General features: G+C 33.1%; 3 protein-coding genes and 1 long non-coding RNA gene across 5 annotated transcripts; 3 read left to right on the top strand and 1 right to left on the bottom strand.

The window, feature by feature from the left end:
• Positions 1–365: 365 nt before the first annotated feature.
• On the top strand, positions 366–2,909 carry LOC125370133. The gene is made up of 2 exons (XR_007216016.1): positions 366–1,052; positions 2,593–2,909. It is a non-coding gene; the product is annotated as an uncharacterized LOC125370133 (long non-coding RNA).
• Positions 1,116–8,907, bottom strand: LOC8281792 (ABC transporter B family member 26, chloroplastic). 2 transcript variants are annotated; one of them, XM_002521422.4, is made up of 16 exons: positions 8,156–8,906; positions 7,839–7,883; positions 7,628–7,750; positions 7,434–7,537; positions 6,729–6,783; positions 6,570–6,640; positions 6,305–6,407; positions 5,329–5,539; positions 4,782–4,855; positions 3,903–3,959; positions 3,740–3,814; positions 2,911–2,985; positions 2,563–2,844; positions 2,354–2,418; positions 2,218–2,278; positions 1,116–1,562 (listed from the first exon to the last, which is right to left on the bottom strand). In XM_002521422.4, the coding sequence occupies exons 1-16, from the start codon at positions 8,720–8,722 to the stop codon at positions 1,482–1,484; spliced, it is 2,049 nt and encodes a 682-aa protein (XP_002521468.2). In that variant the 5' UTR covers positions 8,723–8,906; the 3' UTR covers positions 1,116–1,481. The 2 variants fall into 2 exon arrangements, with proteins under 2 accessions (XP_002521468.2, XP_048230592.1); XM_048374635.1 differs by lacking the exon at positions 1,116–1,562 and adding an exon at positions 1,583–2,134 and having other exon boundaries at positions 8,156–8,907.
• Positions 8,908–10,244: 1,337 nt separating this feature from the next.
• LOC8281791 (glycosylphosphatidylinositol anchor attachment 1 protein) lies at positions 10,245–15,853 on the top strand. The gene is made up of 5 exons (XM_015720720.3): positions 10,245–10,575; positions 10,678–10,869; positions 11,791–12,649; positions 12,803–12,936; positions 14,756–15,853. Exons 1-5 carry the CDS (start codon positions 10,475–10,477, stop codon positions 15,771–15,773), a joined length of 2,304 nt encoding a protein of 767 aa, XP_015576206.2. The 5' UTR covers positions 10,245–10,474; the 3' UTR covers positions 15,774–15,853.
• A 3,555-nt stretch (positions 15,854–19,408) lies between these two features.
• Positions 19,409–21,451, top strand: LOC8281790 (F-box/LRR-repeat protein 20). The gene has a single exon (XM_002521420.4). It carries the CDS (start codon positions 19,746–19,748, stop codon positions 21,198–21,200), a length of 1,455 nt encoding a protein of 484 aa, XP_002521466.2. The 5' UTR covers positions 19,409–19,745; the 3' UTR covers positions 21,201–21,451.
• Positions 21,452–22,391: the final 940 nt, after the last annotated feature.

Below are 22,391 nucleotides of genomic sequence, written 5' to 3'. Positions count from 1 at the left end.
TGATTTTTTTATGTCATATACAAATTGTCTTATATATTTTATTAATTGTATAAAATATTATTGCATTTTAAAAATTAATGCAATTAAAAAACTAGATTGATAAAAATATATAATTTAATCATCGAACTTCTAATCAAAATTAAAATTCAATTGTAACAAAATTAATAATAAAAATAATATCTATTTTATTTTAACCATTTAAAATTAATATATGAACTTTTAATATTTTGATTAATATAAATACTTTTAATATTTATATTTTACTAAAATTAATACTAATTAAAGAATACTAATTAATTATTATTATATAAACACTAAAATTAATTTTTATATAAATAATTTTCTTTTAACATAATAAATAAACTATAAAGGATAATTTGTATATCTGGATGGTTTAAAAATAATTAAATTTATTTTTTAAAATATTAATAGTAATTAATAATAATATAAAAATATAAAAAGTAAATAATAATTATCTGTAAATAAAATTTACTAGATTGAAGAAAAAACTAAATCTGTAATTTTAATTTGATAAACTTTATATTCCAGGCTATATTTGATAAAAAGCAAGAAAAAAAAAAAAGTGAAAAACAAAGTTTGTTAGGCGATTAAGCCTCGAAAATATGCATGTAGGAAGAACACGTGGCAATCAGTGTACAACTAAAGATGCTGCCTAGGCAGCTTGACACTTGCATGCCCTATCCATATATACCCACCGAGAAATGCTAGAAAGTAAGGGGTCACTTATTGCTTGTAATAGCTCCCATGGAGGAGAAGCTGTTTTAAAACATACAAGTATATATATATATAAGCTAAGCCATGGATAAAAAGGAGAATAGCGAAGACCCAAATATCGCTAAGCTAGCAGCAAAAGAAATCAAAGGTGTAGTAGATGAGCCACCACCATCAGCTACTAATAATACAGTGGAGACACACAAGAAGGCAGCTGAGGAAAGAGACGAGGAAGTAAAACGCCTTCCTCACCAGCAAGTTCCTCAGCCTGGAGACTTCTCAACTGAAGCCCTTGAGCAACTTTGACACCAGCTTTACTAGTAATACCTACACTCTTAAAACTGTCTTCACTTTTCTTTCCAGTTTGTGTTATAGAGGGAGAGTAATAAAGGAATTTATATGATTTTGTAGTTTTAATTTTGCTGCTAGCTATCAGTTTTCTGCCCTTGTAGCTCGTGTATCATGTTTACATGTCCACTTTCATGAGAGAAAAAAGAAAAGGATCGATTATGCTATGCGTCTTCCTCCCTTATGGGGCTTTAGTGAATACTAATATACAAAGCCTTAAATGCATAATAACATTTACAAGAAGCTATGGGGGATGGTGTTTGTTAAATAACTCAGCTATTGGACAAACGAAAAGAAAGATAGCAAAACTGAATTTTCCACTGACCAAAAGCATCTTACATGAGGCCGTGCTCATTGATTCTGCTTCTGGGTCATTACCTTTCCATGAACATACTCTTGAATTAAGTCAAAACACCTTCTTGCAGTTTGATTAACTGTGAATATAATCCATCTTGGAGTTGGAGTTTTACGTGGTTACCAACCTGCACATAGAAAATACCAGTAAAGTCATACAAGTAAATTCATGTTATAAAGGGACTTGTAGCCTTGCAGAGCAGTCTAAGAATTCCATTCCTGGTAAATGAATAAGATCTAGAAATAAAATTGTTCACAGGCTAGTAGCAGCAAAGGGCTAGGCAGCGATTTCCTAATGCAGAAAGCCAATAGTTGTATCCTGACCACTTCTCAAACAAATCCATTCTACATCATATATTTCCTCCATTCACAAATGGTGCAGGAAGCCAATGGTTGTATCCTGACCACTTCTCAAAAAATCCATCCTGCATCATGTATTTCCTCCATTCACAAATGGTGCAGGAAGCCAATGGTTGTATCCTGACTACTTCTCTAACAAATCCGTCCTACATGATGTACTTCCTCCATTTTCAAGTGAATGTATGATAAAGCTTAGGTTGAGTAGGTGGCACAATGACAGGTTAAGGATGCTCAAGAGATGAAAACAGAGGGCGACACCAGAAAAGGAAAAAAGGTCCGAGAATAAATAACATTTAAAGAATTTAGGCAGTTCAGTTTCGTCTGTGTTCCATCATGCCTCCTGAAAAGTGATAGTTACAAGCTTCACATTCTACTTCGTAAAGCCATTTCATGGCTATGTTGATCAGTCAAAGAACGAATTACCTCCACAACTCGACCACCATCCATTACAATGATCCTATCAGCAGTTTTTATGGTAGATAGCCTGCAAATTTTTTCTCGAGTTAGGAAAATAATTTAACAACGCGAACAACTGAATAACAAGTGGGGGAGGAAATACCTATGTGTAATGACAATGACAGTTCTCTTCGTCTTTTCATCAGTTTTGAACGCATAAAGAATCCCCTAAATATGTAATAGCATTTCATATATCAGTGATCTAAGTTTCAACTCCATATATTGTTAATTCTCTCCGCTGATTATTAAGTTGGAAATTTCTCACTTAATTGCATCGAACTTCACAAATTGTAGGGTGCTACTTTAACTTACCTTGATATAGTGTTCACTTTCTGAATCCAGAGCACTAGTAGCTTCATCAAGAATCAGAATAGCAGGATTTCTAAGAATGGCTCTAGCAAAAGCAATTCGCTGCTTCTGTCCACCACTCAGCAACTCATTATCCACAAGAGTTTCATAACCAAAGGGTAGAGAAGAAATGAATTCATGGGCATCGGCCAGCTTTGCAGCATATTCTATGTCTTCCATTTTAACATCTCGATAGCATCCATATGTTATGTTTGACTTGATATCAGTACGGAAGAGCTGTGGCTCCTGCCTAAAATGAATATTTTAGTCTACATAATTACATAGCTATGATATATCACCAAGTAGTCTAACCTGTTCAACATATCCTATATTTTCTTTAAGGCACCTCATATCCAACTCTCTGAGAGGAAAACCGTCAATATAGATCTGATATTCAGTGACGCATTCATGTTAGAAGGAACAACAACAAACCAATGTAGCTATGAGATTAATATCTTAAATGAAACATGAGGCTTGATAAGAAAAATAATAAGTATTTCTCCATAATTACAAAAGAGTTTACATGCATATGAAGGTCAATTATGCAAATACTGTTTCTAATGGAGAATCACCAGTCATGCAGCATTTTACCCATATTTGAAGAGGTGCAAACCCTAATAAACTATTCTAGTTTTAAGATCGAGCATGCCGTTATTTATCTATTTGTTTCTCTTTGATGAAACTTCGAATTCTGCAGCAATTCCGGCTCAAATTATCATTCAAAAGTTAAATATCTTCTTTCAAATACTATGCAAAACAAAAATGGATAATTCCAAATGGATAATTCCCCACTAAATTCCGCTTATACATTAAATCATTCGAGAACAAAACCAATCAGTGAAACTATCAAATCACTTTTTGAGTCAATGAAAAGAACAGTGGTGGAGCCAGAAATTTAGCTTGGGGGCAAAGTAAAGAATGTCAGATTTAAAGGGGCCAAAATGGACAAAGTCAAAATTTTGAGGGGCCAAATTAGATAATAATTTATACTAGAATGAAATTGGAACTGCTACTGGTTGGACAGTTATCATTTACATATTTCATTGACAGAAAGGCAATCGGTTATAAAAGCCACAGCAATTTCAAATATACAACAAATAAATTTGTGTTGAAGTAAAACGCAAGCATTCTTTTAGTATACCTGACCATTGCTTGGCTCATACAGACGAAGCAAGAGATTAACTAGTGTGGTTTTTCCACTACCACTAAGTCCAACCTTGTCAAAATACAGATGAGCAGTCAATTCCTGTATCCTGGGCTATAGTAAAAAATGAAATTAAAACAAAATAGATAGATAAAATTACCAGTGCAACCACTTCATTTGCTTCTAACAAAAGATGGACGTGTTCTAGGATGGGTACCTGTTCAAATACAATTTGGAAACGGTGAGTGCCTCCTCAGATAAACAGAAGGAGGAGTAATTTAATAAAATAAGTCTAGACTTATGCTGGTTGAGTCGGTGCCGAGGTCCAAGAAAAACAGTATGCTGTATACTGTACAATCAAACTAAGAAAGCGTAGGTTCCAAAATTTAAAATTAAGTGCTGCCATAATGGCAACTTGTTTCTAATGTTGCCTAGTATTAACCAAGCAAGCAGCAAAAATTAGTGGAGGGGCAAAGTTTCGTGATGATTGATGCAAGGATGTAAAGAAAACTAGTAACAAAGTTCTAGTACATAGTCTAGGTCAACATGAGGAGTTTCAAAAGTTAAGTCATATAAATTTTCTATAGCATGTAGGCAGACCATGTTGTTTACTGCCAATCGACTGCTCTAGGACTGTTACTGTGAAAGTCTAGGTTTTCAGAGTACAACTATGTGTAGAAGATTTATGAAATACAGAATACTAGTTATTTTTATGTCTTTAATTTCCCATGCAATCTTCTTATGCTGATATTACTAGGTCATGCAAACAAGCCCATCACTTTCTTACAAAAGGAAACGAAGTATCTAATTGTAGAGCAATCAAATTTATTATTCAAGGTCCAGTACCAAAGAAATTAACAAATTATCTATATATGATATAGCCACAAATGCACTTGAGTAACTAACTTGTATGTTACATGATTTAATAATTTACCTAGCCTGATTACATTTAACTAAGCAAACAGCTTTATAAAACATTTGTAGTTAAGAGAACAGAGCACAATAAAAATGTTCTAACTTCCAGAGACATGATACTTACTGTTGGCCTTGAAGGATAGTGAAAAGTTACATCTACAAAATGAACTTGTCCCATTAGCCTCGGCAATTTCTCACCTGTAAAATAAAATAAGATGGAGCACATGTTTACTTGAATTTTTAATAAACAAAAATTTAGTTGAAAGCAATCTGAGGTTTGCAGCTAATGAATTTTGGAAGTTAAGCACTCAAACTGTTGAAAAATAAATCACTAAACGAAGAGTAAACAAAAGATGCAAGCTAGATCTGCACCAAATGGTAGAAAAACATCTAATCCAATTTTATCAGTACTCACTTTCTCCATTTAGTATTCCTGTCCATTATTTACATTTGAATTTCTGGAAACGACACAAAAATCTTGGTTTTCAAGTAATTTCAAGTACCTGAAATGTTAAAGAAGGTAACTACTGTAAGGTGGACCCAGTGTCTTTACTTCCACAACATTTCACACAATAAATCTAAACCCTAGAAGCATAAGAAAGGTTCATACAACAAAAGAGTACTAGTGCTAGTCTTCTTGAGTTATAGCAAGAAATGAAGAGACTGCTTACCTTTGGACAGGAATTGGCTGCTGGGTGAGAGTTGCATTAACTGGAATACTTTTTCACTTGCTCCAATTGCCTGCAACAGTGATGAGATATTGTCCACCACCCTCCAGGTTGCATAAATTAGCCACTCACAGTATAATATATACTTTGTGAGTTGTTCAGTTGATACATGTCCACTCATAACAGACATTCCTCCTAACAACACTGCAAAAACCTATGAAAATGTAATATAGCAGGATATTAGTCAAAATATTATTGAATTTCATCTAGTTGCTATTTTCCCAAGCTGCCAATCACCAAGAAGCATTTGGTCTTTGTCAGTGGAATTCATTTATACCTGATTCTAATGGTTAATGATCAATCACCAGATCATACATGTATGCAGTCATGAAAAAGATGCAATTGGAATTGGTGATCGATAATCAGGAGCAAATACAGATATAAACACAACTAAAACAACAATGGCCTAATTTTATAGTGTGTTCTTTTTTCCATTCAGAGAATTAGCACATGCCCAAGCTTCTGTGATGTATTAGGGAGAGCATAAATGTTCAAGACATCACCTAACACTAGCATATTCACAACATGTTGATCTTAAAGCCCTCAGGATGCCTGAGAGCACAAGGTTCTGGTATAATTGTAATGCACTTGAGTCTATCAATCAAAACATCAAGTGAATAAATGTAGACTGTTTTAACTTGTGACTTCTACACTACAAATTGACTTGCAGGGTGATTGATGGAACTTCTTTTGCAGCATAAACAAAACAATGAGTAGTACTGAGGTGATGCAAAACAGATAACAAACACTCAAGATACATTTTGAGGTAGCCTAAAGAAAACAGGATCCAAATACATTTCTACAGCTCTCACTGATAAATATGGAAATTCAACATATAACAAAAAGCCACCTTCATTTTTTGTGAAAACCATCAAAATATAGTCAACCCATATACTGCCTTGATTTGAATAAACCATACCTGAGTTGCACGGTAAAGGCCGTGGAAAATCATAGTCCATAATCCATAAGCTGCACTTTCTCGATAACTTATAAAAGCTAATTTCTGCAACCAGTGCTTGTACCTAACCCCATAAAAGGCAGATAATTTGAGTTGGCTAGAATAAGACTTCTAAGAATAAAAAGCCTGCTCAGAATTTCAATGGGTTGCATTACTGAGTGTGAGTTACATAATGAAGAAAAGATTATTTTGGATTTAATAGTATATTACTGGTAAAAATTATTGCCTTCTAAATTCTTTTCTCTCTGTTCCATAAACCCGGACAGTTCTTATCAGGGAGAGTGTCTCTTCTGCAGCCTAAATCAAACAGAAAGAAAGAAAACAAGACTAAGTTATCATTCAAATGACAAAGTCCTTTTAGTAATTTAAATAAGTTAATGGTTACCTCATTGGCATGAGCAGTGAAATCTTGAGTCAACTTGGCAGCTTTCTTCTGATACCTATGAACAAAGCAAGCTTCAATTAGATCTTTCAGAGTAATCAAGAAGCTATAGATAATCACATTTATTGGTAAGAATGCAAAAATATAGAGTGGTGGAAGCAACAGATACATAAGTCAGGCATTATCTTTAGGCAAATTGTAGTTCCATACAGCTCAATCTCAGTGCAAAAGACTAGTCATGCTTAGAGAAGTTTTTTTCTTTTTTTCTGCATGGGAAAACTAGAAAAGATTCAGACGGAGGACCTGGTTATTTTCCAAAATCTTTAATAAAGAACATCACATGAAAATTCTGAAACATAGTTAAGTAAATGAACAGAAATGGAAAAGAAAAAACCTCTTAACTTCTGTATGCATAATGAAAAAGTAAAGAAAATTTCTTCTTTTTTTAACTACTATTAATTGTACACATGATTAAACAAATCTTTAGATTCAGAGCAAGAATGAATTCTTGTTAACCAATAGTATAATTAAATAAATAAAGACAGTATCTCAATAGGCAAAAAGATAAATAATTGATCTTAGGCTAGCTGGATGTCGTTACAAGTATAATCACCATACCATCTTGTTTAACAAACTCTAAGACTACCTTATATTTGAAGTGATCTATCTATTAACCTTATTACCGTGGGAGAAGCTACATAAACTTACCACCCATAAACTAGAAAGGTAGCAGCCAGAAGACAGCATATGAGAATGGATGACAATGCAAGAGGCCAAGATAAACACAATAAATTGATCATAGCACCGGTCCCCTAACATCAGAAATATAAAACTGCAAGTTAGACTATTAAACAAAATGCGGTATCAAATAAAAGAGTCCATAACCATAACCAAACCACAACCTGAAGTACATTGCGTACTATCAAATGGATATCATTTCCAATAACATGTGAAAGTCGCTGACAATCCGACCCTAGCCTGCTTGTCAAACCACCAACTTCTTCTGAATCAAAGAAGTTTATATCCTACTTCAAAGCATACCATAATCATCAGTTAAAAGAAATACATTGCAGCAGCTCAAGTATAGCAAGAAACACCTACTAGAAGACAAACCTGAAAAATAAGAGCTGAATATAAAGTTTCTCTAAGACGCTTGACCTGCACTTTTCAGTAGAATCCATTAACAGATATCAGACTAATTTTGTTATTCTGTCCATAAGAAACGAAAACAAAAAACCGCCAGAATTCCTTGAGAAAATCTAAGAATAGGGTACTAATCAATATCATATCTGCAATTGCAAAACACCCAACTTCATACATATTAATATATAAATTACAAGACAATCAAAAAAATGCTATCTAAAATTTTAAAAAACTAAAAAAAAAAAAAAAAAAAAATCCTTAACCGAAATTAAGTAAAGGGTAATAACCAGAATTATATTAGCAACTGCAAAAGACACACTTCTTAAGCCACTACTTATTCCTGAAATCAAGCACAAAAAGCCCAAAAGCTGTGCATTTCTAGAGAAAGCCATGGCGTGACAATTCTGTGCAGAAAAGATAGACTCTGCCAATATACTTGGCATTGTTATCTCTGAAATAGCAGCCGTAATTAAGGAACCAAATGCCACAAACATTATCCATTTCTCATTTCCAATCAATTTCAACATTCGAAGAAGAGCTTCCAAAACTGTCATTGAATTCTTTCCATTACTACTACTCTCTACTTCCTTAGAATCAGACAAATACCACCAATTTCGAAAATTCTGCAAGAACTTCAAATTCTTGCTATTATTTGTATCTAATGCAGAATGCGGGAATTTAAAGCCACGGTATCTGATTCGGCGACAAGTTACAGGGGATTGGTATTTGGATTGGAATTCTGTCGCGAAATTAAGACGATGTGTTATTGGATTCCAAATGGAGAGGGATGTATTGCTGCGTATAGTACAAGTAGTGCTAAGATGGTACAGACTAATAACTGCAGAGATAGCCATAGAAAAAGAGTAAAATCAACAGACAAACATCGGAAAGTTATTCATAGGTACGAAAAAATAAAATGTCGTCTGCTTGATTATAAAAGATCAAGTTGACTCGGCTTAAGTTACAGTTTGCCCCTGCAACTTTTTCCTTCTAGTGATAGGGCTGTCTATGAAAATCTCTTCTTCTTTTTTTCCTTTAATTCTAGATAACATTTATACCTTCAAGCTTCGACATATAATTTTCATTAGCAAAAGTAAATTTTACCTTTAAAACACCCACAGATTTACAAAAGAACAATTAGTATTCATTTAGGTTTGACATAGCATAATTATCCACTACAGAATATGTAAAAAATAAACATTTTTTTATCCAATTTCTCTAAAAAAAATTTAATAATTTTAGTTTATATTCTTTAGTTGGTTTATATTTTCAGCTAAGTAAAAGTTGCATTTCACGTTACCATGCTTTAAGTATTTTTTATTTTAAAATATTTTAAATAATTTAATTAAAAAAATTAAATATGACATTTAACCAATCAAACTCGTTAAAATATTCATAAAATCGATTTACGTAACTTAATGCCATAAAAAAAATATTACTTTTATAAAATTGTAATTTATTATTCTATTAATACGATTGATTTATTTTTTATATTAAAATATATTTATTAATTTTTATTAATAAATATTTATATTTTTTTAATTAAATTAATATTGTGTCTTATAATTGTGAAAAGAAAGGGGCACAGCGAGCGTAAGAACACAGAGTTGGTGCGTGAGTTAATATCGGAGGATAATTTATCTTATGTTTCCAGCATTAATATATGTCAGTATTTTTTAGCTCCTAACACAGCAAACTCGGCGGCTCGTTTTGCAAAATTCATAGACTCAGAAGTTACTGTTTTTTTTTTTTTGTTTTTTTTTTTTCTTTTTTGTGAAAGATGTTTCACATGAGACTTGATGTTATCGTCTCAAATGATGCAAGGCTGAAGCTTCCAACTCCTTAATATAATTACTCTTCTTTTCCTTAAGAAGAAAGAAAGAAAGGAGAACGTATTTTTATATAATATTTTCACTGATTTTAATCAAACTTAATAGGAGGTGATTTTTTAATTTTATATATATATATATAAGATGATTAAAATTATCATAAATATTTTATTCAATATAATTTTTAAATATTAAATAATAAAAATATATATTAAAATTATGAAATATATTAAAAATAATTTAAAATACTAATTATATATTAAATATATACTAATTATTATTAAATGGATATTTGATATATATACTAAATATATAATTAAACAGCTCAGTATAACAAAAGTTTATGAAAATATATTACTAAATTTATAAAAATATATACTATTTTCTAAATATTATGTATTCTGATAATATATGTTTCTAAAAATTTAAAAGTAAAAGGACTGAAAACATTTTTGTTAGCTACTGCATAAATCTTTTTCTTTTGTAAAATTGTGTAAACTTCCATGTATTAATATCTTTTGAATTGTTTTGGGCTTTTGTACGGCTATCAATGCGAGCTCTCTACTCCTATTTGAGAAAAAAGAAAAAAGCTGTGGGCTAATAAGTCCTGAAAGTTAATTTCGGGCTAAGTGCTAATTTCCTGTAGCTTTGAGGGGGCAAATCAGCATATGAACCTGCCGTTCTACACTTTTTGACTGGCAGCAGCAGAAAAATGGTGCCTTAGCTTCGCAATGCACACAACTGATCGAGTTTGAAGCTATTGCAAGAATAGCAGTGATGGCAAATGCAGAGCAAGAGAAGGAGACCCCGAAGAAGATCAGGCCGAGACCAATCGTGCGTCTCGGGATCTTCCTCATTTCTCACAGCCTCTTCTTTAGGTAATTTCTTAATTCCGGTCCCTTAAAAAAAAATTCTAATGATTGTTATTGATGGTTTGATTTGTTATAGTATTGGAATTTCTGTTCTTATTTATTTTTCAGTGTAATCTGTTGTATCGCTGGAGTTTTAGCTCTCTTGTTACTTCCAGTTCTCGCCAAGAACACTTACATTTCCGAAAATGCCCTCATGCCTGGTTCTGCAAGTTCCATGCTTTCAAATCATGACATTCTACAAGCAAATAAATTGGTGGAGGACTTATATAGCTGCAATTTGGGACCTGAAGACAAAGGCATGTATGTATGTCTGTCTGTCTGTATGCATACATTATTTAGCTGTATTTGCTCTTGTTGATGCATTGTATCTGCAATTGGGTAACTTCAATTGAGTGCTTCTGAAATCAAATGTTATAATGTAACAGCGATAAAAATGGGTTATTTATGCAAAAAAAGTAATGCTATACATGTATTTTAAGTGTTCAATTGTATACTCAAAAGAGTATTGCTACTGATAGTCTCTTTTTTATTTAATAAAAGTTTGGAATCTTGGGTTATTAATTGGTGTAATACTAGTAAATCCGAAACTTTTGTAAATGATATTCAGGGCAAAAAAACTATAGCTGTAAGATATAGAAAGGGAATAAATGTTTTTTTTTTCATTTTTTCGTCTGTGAATTTTTAATGAACCCACCTCCATATGATCTAATATTTTTATCAAGCATAAGTTCTATTATGAGGCTTTGAACTTATGAATCTATTCCCTATTTTTTATTTGTGAGTCAGCGGTTAGTCCTTGAATTTTGAAAGAATACAAAAAAAATATTGTTTCTAAGTATCTTAATTGCTCATTTGATACTCAAAATTATAAAGTCTGTGTTTGAGTCTTGTTTCAGTAATTTAGGACTTTTAGGACTCAGATAGGTTTGTTTATCCATGTATTGAATGTAGGAATTGTAACAAGTCATTGTAACTACTATGGGTAATTTATTAACTCTATATATGCATCATGATCTGGTATCCAGTGTCAAGCAAAAGCTAGGACTTTAAGTGTGCTTATCGAACTTTTCAAAAACAGATTCAGAGTCCTGTTTCATTTTTTCTAACAAAAACACTCTAAATCATAATACTAGTCATACTTTCACCCCCAAAAAAAAGAGCTTAAGGAAAGGAATTCTGATGCAATGCAACTTATACTGGTCCTATTGTTTTTGTTAACAGAGAAGGACGAGGGGTACTAGCGAGATATATGTTAGACATGGGTGCTGAAGTTAGTTACCATAAGTTCCATCCGCAGCTGAATCAATTCCATCCACTTCATTTCTTTTCCAATCCTGATTCTGGGATAATGAGAGAGAACTTTAGCTGCTCACCATATGGTATCAACACTGTTGGAATAATAAGAGCACCTCGTGGTGACGGTAAGGAAGCTATCGTGTTGGTGACACCTTACAATTTTGGAAAGAGCGATCCCAGTGAAGCATTATCTTTGGGTATTGCATACTCAGTATTTTCTTTGCTCAGCAGAGTTACATGGTTGGCCAAGGATATTATTTGGCTTGTTGCTGATTCACAGTATGGTGAATATGTCCCTGTTGCTGCTTGGCTGAGAGATTATCACACACCAGCATTTACTGGTTTGGCTTCTGTAAATGCTGATGCATGTCTCAGAGGTAGTAATCTTTATGTATTGGAAGAAAATTATGTTGCACAAAGAAAGATATATGATGGTTTTAGACGTGCTGGGACCATGGCTGCCGCCTTGGTTGTTAAGGTTACAGATAGAAATGAACTGTGGGATGATACTCTTAGTATCTATCCTGAGGCATCGAATGGGCAGATGCCAAACCTAGACCTCATTAATGTTGTGAATTATTTAGCTGTTCATAGGCAAGGTTTGCATGTAAAGGTTCAGAAATTGTGGTCTCAACTTAATCTAAAATGGCTTGAAATTTTGGGAAAAGTATTTGAATTTATAGGAAAAGAGGCCAGAAGTTTGAATCCCAACTGGAAGTTTGGCATTCCAGCTGCGGATTATATTGAAGGTGCTGTTACCCTTGCAAGTTCATTGTATCACCAGGTACTTTACATCTTTTGGTTTTTTACTTCTCTGTCTTCATTTTGGCGACATTTGGGATGGTAGGGAGGGACAATTTATCTGTTCTTTCAATTATCTCCATTGGATCAGAAAGTAATTCAAGGTTTATGTCACCCTTCCCTTTCTTATTGTCAGGCACTGGGCATTCCCACAGGTCCCCATGGTGCCTTCCGTGATTTCCAAGTCGATGCAATTACTTTGGAGATTTCACCCAAAGTTTCTTCTAATAATAAAGCCAGACGGAATGAGTTTATTCTGCGAGGTGGCAGGTCAGTGCTCGTTTTACATCTTTTTTGTTTCTTTTTTTCCTTTCATTTCCTTTATAGCTCGCCATTCAATTACAGATTTAAAAATCACAATAAGTAGGTGTAGTTCTCCAATTGAATTGATGGCCACTAGTCATATGGTAGTATCTATAAGAGTCTTTTCCAGCTAAGGATTTTTCCTTTTGACTAAAATTGTTTTTTGGTCTCAATTCTTAACTACAAGAGTTCCTATTTTCACTTTTCTTAATGAATTCAGTTTCACAACATGATTTATACTCTCTTGTTGCTGCGACCCTATGATTGACCTCAACTCTCATGCAAAATATCTGCAAAATCTTCAAGAGGTTAGATTTTGCTTGTCGTTTGTAGAATTTTTATAACAAGTTCAAAAGCAGCTGCATTTCTTGTTTATGAACTGCTACAGAGAGAAAATTCTTGGGAAATAATTAGAAGATTGGTGCCATGAAATTAGGCTGTACTGCAGGTCAGTTCGGACCAGATTATTGTTAAATTGGTTCTTTGGACTGACAATCTCAGCTTGATGTAATTACAATTCAACTCCAGTCCAACCATCAACAAAGCTTTGATTCCATAGACTGGTTTTACCAAAATTAAAAGAGGAAATATCAAATTAGCTAATGCTGTAGTTTGTTTCCAGAATCAATGCAACTGGAATATTCTCTAAAGAAAAAGCCAAAGCTATGACACAATAGCAGAACTGCACTTTACTGACAATAGCGAACATAACTGAAATAGCAAAATTTTACCATATGCAGATGATTACATTTATTCTTATAGAAGATCTCAGAAAACCAGCAATTATACAATGTAGTTAACTGGTAACCCATCAACTCAACACAAACCTCAGAACCATGAGAAACTATTTAGCACTTCAGGTGTACCATGTCAATTTGCTGATCCAATGCCGAGCCAATGATAAAATATTATTAATTTTGAATCAAATAACTGTACTTTGGAATTAATTGTGTAACAACTATCTCAAATTTGAAAGGCCAAGTAATAAGAGAAATCAAGTAATGGAGGCATTTGTATTTTTGGCACGACACACCAACTCAGCATGCTGACTTGGTGGTGTCAAGGGCCTTTTAAATAGTTTTCAGAAATTATGAGCTTTAACAAGAGAAAAATGAGATATTAATTCTATTCTTCTTCAAAAGCCTATAGCTAAGAGCAAATGTGAAAATTGTGTGAATAACCTTAGTAAACAGGTTGTTATGATTGTTAAGCAACAAAAGGAAAAGCAAGGAAGCATATTCTGTAAATCATCTGTTAAGTTGAGGAATGGGATAGAGAACACTTCTAAGCTGGAGGAGCAATATGAGGAGGTTGATTGTTAGAGAGGAAGAAAAGAGCATTAAGGTTTCTTAGCTAACTGCGGACAGAAAGAGTAGGTTGATAGATGGAAGAGTACCAACCAACCAAAATGAAAGGAATTTCAGGTCTTATACTACACTACAGAGGCATGGACCAAGAGATCACAACAGTCAAATCCTCAACTTTAATTTTCAATAAAATAATTCTCATCAGGTTAAAAAAATGTCGAGTCAAATCAAAGGTTTGAATTGACTAGGAAATGAATCATACGAGCTGTGACAATGGAGTTCCCTATATATCTTACAATACTCTCTGGTTCCAGGGTTATTGTCTTTTGGCAGTGCTTTATCTTGATTCTTTTTTATTTGTCTTCGTGAAGTAGGATTTCATTATTTGGTGATGCAATTGTCCAGCCATCATTAAATTAAGAATAACTAAAGCAATCTATGTGTCATGTGGCTGAGGTTTTTCCTGTTACTTGACACAGGTTGATTGAAGGAGTTATAAGATCAGTAAATAATCTCCTTGAGAAGTTTCACCAGTCATTTTTCCTGTATCTATTAACATCTCCTAGCAAGTTTGTTTCGGTTGGAGTGTATATGATCGCTTTTGCCCTCCTTGTAGCTCCACTTCCCTTGGTTGCTGCTTCCCTTTATGCTGATGCTAATAAATTGGATCTTGGCTTGAAAGATGGAAAATCTACTTGTAAAGTCACTGAATCAAATAAGACAGACATCACTAAATCAAATGAGACAGAAATCATGGAATCAAATGAGAGAAACATCAATGGATCTAATGTTACTTCTAAAGCCACTGAATCAAATGAGACAGATGTCACTGACTCGAATGAGAAAGACATTACTGAATTGAAGAAAGACATCACATTCAGGCCATGGAAATGGGTCAATGCAGCAAAAGAAGTGTTTTTCTTTCATATATGGGGTACAGTAGTTGCTTTGCTGCCATATTACATTTGTCAAATACCAGATTGGAGCCCAACAGCCAGTTCTATCAGCTGGATATTGCTTTCTATGCTTAGCCTCCTAATCTTGTACCTGATCTTGGGTTCACCATTTTTGCATTACTACGTATCTGAATGTCAGCAAGGCCAATGGGCTATTTTAAAATCAGTGACCATATCAGCTGTATTCATTGGTTTACTGCTCATGTCAGTGGTTAATTTTGCTACCGCAGAAATTGGGGCATTAATAATAGTGCCTACTTGTTTGATGGCTCATCCATTGAAGCTTGACATTAGAACTAAAAGTCTGGGGAGTTTCTTGAGGCTTGTTTGTAATCTGATTTTGGGTTTTATTGCACTTCCACCAGTTGCATTTTTCCTGTCAAAAGGTATAATTGAAGGTAACGACAGCATTAATGTTGGCGACTTCTGGAGCTGGGTGGAGTCCCTTTGGGCATGGAACAGTGCAACTTACATCTATGTAGGTATGGTCCACTTGCCATGTTGGGTTTTATGCATACACATTTTATTTCATTCTTGTTGACACGTCTCTCAGTTTTCTTTGTTGTACTACTTGTGAGCTAAACATGCGAATCAGTAGATCGAAGTAAATTTTCTTTTGAAGTTGTCTTCTCCAAATGGCTTGTTTCTAAATTTTTTTTTGTATATGGAAGATGTACCATTAGTGTACATCTTGAGAGTAATGGATGATGATGACCCACAATTTGGAGTCTAAGCTCTTCTGGCATAAGTTTATGCATCTAGCTAGATGTGCAGTGTACATTACTACATATCTTTTTCTGCTGAGTATTCTGTCCATCAATTGTACTGACAAGTGAGCTAGCACATACACTAATTTGTTAGAAGAGATCATTAAGGGGAAAAGAAAGAAAAAGAAAAAGAAAAAAGCTCGGTTTTTCTATGTGATATGACATCTTTTCCTGAATATAAAATGGGAAATGGGAACATGGTTTCTTTGGGTTAAAGGGAACAAGTAAAGATGCCCTTTCATTTTGGAATTGCTGTTAAAAGGGGCGTTTGCTTGCTTCCCTCTGTTATTAGAAGTTAATTCAAGTAAAAGAAAGAAGTTGATGAGGACCAGGTGCCTTTATGGCGTAACTTATGCTCCCAATAAATTGATATTTTCTCTTTTACCATTGATAATAAAAGTAGCTATAGATTTAGTTTTCTTTAACCAGTTGATATACTACTGATATGGTCAGTAGATTAGCATGTTAAAGGAGAGAAAAAAAAAAAAAAACTTTTTTATAAAGTTGAGAGTAAACCCATTGGACCAAAGATTGATGGTAAAAGTAGCTACAAGTTAAACATAACATTCTTTCGTCTTGCTTTTAGTTTTATGAAATAGCATGAATGATTAGTACTTGGGATTTAAAACCTGTAGTATGAAAATTGAAATTAGGCTTATACTATCAATTGATTCATGAATCATGCCATAAGTTAATTGATGGATCATATATTTCGAGTCTTGAACTTCTCTTGGCTCTCTACGATGGATCATTAATAAACTTTATTCTTTTTTCTTACTCAACAACACTATTTTTACTTAATTACCTAACAAGTAAACAGCTCTTCTCCTCAGCACTTCACCTCATCTGTTCTTTTTTCATCAGCAACGTAAATTCTAACAGTAATGCTAAACCCATCCTGAGATGAAAAAATCTAAAGCCCCAAACCTTAGGACTATAGCCCGGGTGCAGGACGACTCGTTTTGTATTCGGGTCTCATGACTAAAATTTGGATATGATGGAGTTATCATGTAATTATAGGGAAAGGGGTCATTTTCTGCAAACCTAATTGTGAGCTTCAAAAGAGGATTTGTGGCTAAAATGGATCTGAGTGGCTAAACGAGAGGCCTAGAAATGTTAGGCTGTACCAGTCACGACAAAAGCAGGCAGAAGAATGTAGAGGAAATTGGATTTTGTAAGCCAAACTGAATGGACGGCTGTATGTCACCTGAGTTTTGTTTCGCACCATTCTAGCACTTTTGGTAAAAAAATTTAGATCTGATCTTCACGGTGTGACATGTATCTTTAAGGTTGTTGTTGGTTATTTGAAAAATATTTTTGTTTAATCTTTTTGCAGAAACTCACACCCATTAAAATCATTAGCTAATAAGGAAGGAAATATCATTATTCCATTCATTTACGATTCGTTCAAAGTACAGCCACGCACTGATGGCCCCCTACCCTAACTTAGATTCCAAACCATAGGAAAAGAAATGAACAATTAAAACAAAACAAAACAATTGGAATAATATTAGAATCATGAAGTGGCATCACCGACAAAGGTTATTGAAAATAAAGTATTATCATATTTCTACAGCATCAATCACTAATTTAAATATCCTTTTCCCTTTTACAGCTTCACTATCACATTATAAACTTGGGCTAATTAAATTACTACAATTTGGATATGTTAAAGTTTCTAATATTTATTTATACATGTGACATGAGAATTGTTGAAAAATTCTTAAATTTTTCTGATGCATTTATCCTCCTCTCCCATTTTTATTCGGATCATGTTTTTTTCCTCATTATCTCATTTCAACACCTCTCTTTTTCTTTTTTAATTTTTTTTTTTTGTCTATAATTTCGTTTTAAATTTTATTTTGTCTATAATAAATTTTATTTTTTAGGGTATCTAGTTGTATGATCCTAATTAAACTAATTGGTCACATCAATCCATTTGTAGATTGATATGTTTATATCATATATATATATATATATTATTAAGATATTTTAGTAATTTATTGATATATTTTATATGCATAATATGTACAAATATGTATTTTTTTACCTTATTTTAGCTTTATTGTTTAATATTAGGTGATAATAGCCAAGAAAGGAGAATATGAGCTAAAAAATGCATGAATGGGCTTTAATTGGACTGCGACAGTAAAAAACTTGAAATAAAGACACGTGGATTACTAAAATTGTAAGTCCGACTGAATTTATCATAGACCATGAAGAGAGAATTAATTAGTTATGATGTAATTAAAGAAAATTATCGTTTAAGTTATTTATTTTATTTAGTACAGTTAAGATGATAACTATAATATTGTTATGCTGAAAGAATGACTCTGAAAAAGGAATCTCTACAAGAAATAGAAATCAATTAAATAATATACGAGGATCTATTATTTTTCTCTTTGCGAATTCCCTACAGTTCATCTTCTACAATATTTAGTTAGTTGTTGCATTGTTCTTTCAAGAATCAATCTTTTTCATTCCTTGAAGAACTTCTGAATTTTGAGAAAGTTTTAATTTTCTGTTTTATACATCTTATGTCTTTCTATTTAATTACAATAATCATTAGATTAAATATGTCAGACTAAGTTCTATAAGTGTTTAGTTTGACTTTTTTATTTTATTTATATATGAACTTTATATATTATGAGTTTAATAAATAATATTTTTACCTTCATATATTTATTAGTTTCTCTATTATTATTGATTGACCATCATATCAATTTAATAGTAATATTTGTTATGAAAATTTTTATGGTAAAAGTATTAGAAACATTATCTTCACTTTAATATATATTGATATAAGAAACTTAAGTTGCATCATTAACTTGAGTGACTTAGGGAAAATGCACATCACCATCTCATTCATTAAATTTGGATTTAAAGGAAATAATGGGATTACTAAGTATAAATTAGACTAAATGATATTTTATCATATAGTTGACACTAATCATTCCGGTAGCATATTTATTTTATAATAATTTAATTTCTTTCATAAATTTTAAAATTATTTTTAAAATGTTTTCTTAGAGTGTTTAGATTTATTTTCTATAATTTCTCGTGAGTTCGACCTCATGGTGAACTTGCCAGTAATATCTCACATTAATTATAACTTATTAACTTTAATCTAATATATTGGTTCACATCATTTAATAATTATGAAGCATTTTCCGTAATTTAATCCAGCATCAAAATTAACATATTAACTTAAATCATAACCTATTATATAACAGGAAACATAGATTTTTCATGTCTTGTATTTGAAAGAGTAATTCCATTTCCCTTCTTTCTTGCTTCCTTTTTGGGTAATCCATCCACCCGCACAAAAACTTGTATTCCATATTTGCCATTTACAACAATTCTTTATCATTGTGATCATTTTTGCCTTCTTGACTTGACAGGATTCTTTCCTGCCTGTTCTTTATTTGCTTCCCCCATTTTAATGGAAACATTTCCTTCCTTCACTTCAACAATTTAAATAGTACCTGTCTTTTACGCCTTCCAAACAGCGCCTTAACCGAATCTTCCTTTTCTCTTTACCTAATCAAATGTAACTCTCTCTCTCTCTCTCTCTTAAATTCCAGATTCTCGAAGGAAAGAAAGAAAGAAAGACAGTTGTCAAGAAACTAAACTAAACAAAAAAAAAAACAAAAAACAAAAAAAACCTCAAACACCCATAAAGCTGAAAAAGAAGAACTTGTCTTCTTCTCTCAAGAATCAGAAACGAGAACCAATAACCAAGAAAGATGGATAATTTGTTATGTGATGAATTGCTTCAAGAAATTTTTGCAAAAATCACAAAATCATCATCTTCATCACAATCATCGTCTTCTTTATCTGTTTCTTTAGTTTCTAAGCGGTGGCTACACCTCTACCGCACTTCAAAAACCTCTCTTTCTCTAAGGCTGAATCTTGATAATTCAACAATTCAATCTTTATCTTCTCTTCTTGCCAACTACCCTTTTCTTTCATCTCTTTCTCTCATCTTCTCCTCTGACCCTGCCATAACAACAAATTCAACAACCACCACCACCACAGCTTTTAATGATCATCTTCTTTTTATAGTGTCAACTTTTTGCTCCAAGCTTAAACACCTCAGGTTCTTGACTGGTCCTGTCTCTACTTCTTCTCTCCTTTCCCTCTCTAATTCTTGTACCCTTCTCACTTCTCTTACTATATTTCTGTCTAAGCCTGTTTTCTTGAACTGGATTGCCTGTTTTTCTTGTTTGAAGGAGCTATCTATTTATGTTTCTTCAATTGAAGGTGCTGAGGATGGTTTCAGGGGATCTGGGTTGTGTTTAAATGAAGAAGCTGATGCAGAGTTGAGTTTAGAGAGTCTATATTTATCAGGGATTAAAAGAGATGATTCTGGTTTCGGTTGGTTATGGAGGAGTTGCAAAAAGCTCAAGAAATTGCAGCTTAAGAGTTGTGAAGGTATTGGTGATGGAGGTTCCTTTCTGTCTTTTGTTACCTGCTTAAGGGGTATTCAAGAAGTGGAGCTAAGAACTTGTAGAAGTATAATTCATGGAGTTTTACTAAGATTGGCTGAGAATTGTGATTCTTTGAACTCTCTTTTAATTTATGATGGTGGTAGTAGAGAAGGTTTACTTCATTTTATTAGTAATTGCAGATGTGATTTGCAGAAACTTGATTTTCGATTACCTTTAGACCTTAATAATGACCATCTCTTGGCTATTGCAATGAATTTCAGAAATCTCTCAATTCTTAGGCTTCAAAGTTGCTGTCTTGTTACTGGGGAAGGGCTAAAAGCTCTTGGAATTGCTGTGAGTCCAGTGCTTCAAGAATTGGCATTGATAAATTGTGATGTTGTCGAAAGAGAATCCGGATTGCTTGCTACATTAGGTCAGAATTTGAGGCAACTGAAGAAATTAGACTTGTCTCATAATGAGTTCTTGCTTGATAAGGAGTTCATTTCAATGCTAGTTTCTTGCAATTCTTTGGTTGAATTGAAGTTAAGAGGCTGCAAAAGAGTTACTGGCATGGCAATGCTATGTATGTTCAGGAATTGCAAGAGATTAGAATGTGTGGATATCATGCACTGCTGTGGGATTGAAGCTGAGGCTATTGAGTTATTTTTCCTCAATTCTCCAAGACTGAGATGTGTCCAAGTTGAAGAAAGCAAGCTTTCTGATGTTGCTAGGAAATGGGCAGAGCATAATTTCATCGAAGTTGTTGCTTAAGTCTTCACCATGAATTGGAGATACAGCATAAATTAACTGAATCATATTGATCACAGAAGTAAATGTTTCTCTTGTAGAATAGAATGAGCTGTTTTTGCTCCCTAAGAATAAACTATGTTTGTACAGAAAGTTTCAAGATTTTTCACAAGGTATATATATATATCTATGTACATATGTGTAAGTATATGGCTGCAGTTGAGATTGAATTATTCTTCTCTGCAGCAAATAAAGATGACTGTTTACAGTTTCAATTTTTCTTTCTTTTCTTATTATTCTGCTACATTTTTGACATGGCAACTACTGGCAGTAAAGTAACTGGAATCAATGTCATAAGGGTTGCTGCTTATACATCAAACAGTGCACTGATCACAAATTTTGGTTTTAAATTTACTTTAATTTGATTTTGGGTCACTGTCTCAATGGGTATGTTTGTTAATGCTTTGGTATTAATGGGCATTGAGAATTTCAGAGATCAATTAGCAACCAGGGAATTTAGTTTCAGCAAATAATGATTGCCCATCAAAACCAACAATTTCAATTATCTTATGTCACTGAGGTTGATGGGTTTTCTCATCGACATTAGTCTGTGAATTGTCTGGCTTTTCTACTGCAGCACTAAAATTAACTGTAAGTAACTGCTTAATCTTCGTTAAGCCGGAGCAAAATATTAACTTTATACATACACCAATGGTTCTAAAATTTACTATTATTTTAAACTTTTGGTAATTGAAATGAACAATTCTGAAGAATTCCTACTGAAAATTCATTCTTTTTAAGTGTTTTTCTTTTTCTGGGTACAAAAAAGGATCATCTCTTTTTATTAAGACGGCGAAATAAGCGGTATTCAAATTTGAGTAGGGATTCTTGACATGATTTCTATAGTTTTCCATATGAAATCATCTATCAAAAACTTGTCATGCAAAGAATGCATTCGTTGTGATTGTAGATTGCAGTAAGTGAAAGAATAAGGAGATGCTATGAACAATTTTGCTCTTGCTTCTTTCCCATTTTAGACTGCTGGGCCTTAATGGATAGATGGATAAGGGAAGGCCTGTAGCCAAGCCCAAACAGATATCTGGAGAGTCTGGGGATCCAGTTGGGCTCTTTAGCCCTTTGGCCCAACTCTTAAAGCACCCAAAGGAGAAGAATAATAAAACTAGTTTGTTGGCATATTCCGCATGACATAATATC

The sequence above is a fragment of the Ricinus communis genome, chromosome 5, assembly GCF_019578655.1.
Source record: "Ricinus communis isolate WT05 ecotype wild-type chromosome 5, ASM1957865v1, whole genome shotgun sequence".
NCBI lineage: Eukaryota > Viridiplantae > Streptophyta > Magnoliopsida > Malpighiales > Euphorbiaceae > Ricinus > Ricinus communis.
Note: the sequence above shows the minus strand (reverse complement) of the source record. Positions and strands in the feature narration are given on the sequence as shown.

Excerpts from the sequence above, each read along its gene's own strand:
- LOC8281792 (XM_002521422.4), bottom strand. The coding sequence starts at position 8,722 with ATGGCTATCTCTGCAGTTATTAGTCTGTACCATCTTAGCACTACTTGT. Across the intron at positions 6,641-6,728 it reads TCACTGCTCATGCCAATGAG|GCTGCAGAAGAGACACTCTC; the intron begins GTAACCATTAAC and ends TGTTTGATTTAG. Across the intron at positions 3,815-3,902 it reads CAAATGAAGTGGTTGCACTG|GTTGGACTTAGTGGTAGTGG; the intron begins GTAATTTTATCT and ends TATTTTGACAAG.
- LOC8281791 (XM_015720720.3), top strand. The coding sequence starts at position 10,475 with ATGGCAAATGCAGAGCAAGAGAAGGAGACCCCGAAGAAGATCAGGCCG. Across the intron at positions 10,576-10,677 it reads TCTCACAGCCTCTTCTTTAG|TGTAATCTGTTGTATCGCTG; the intron begins GTAATTTCTTAA and ends TTTATTTTTCAG. Across the intron at positions 10,870-11,790 it reads GGACCTGAAGACAAAGGCAT|AGAAGGACGAGGGGTACTAG; the intron begins GTATGTATGTCT and ends TTTTGTTAACAG.
- LOC8281790 (XM_002521420.4), top strand. The coding sequence starts at position 19,746 with ATGGATAATTTGTTATGTGATGAATTGCTTCAAGAAATTTTTGCAAAA.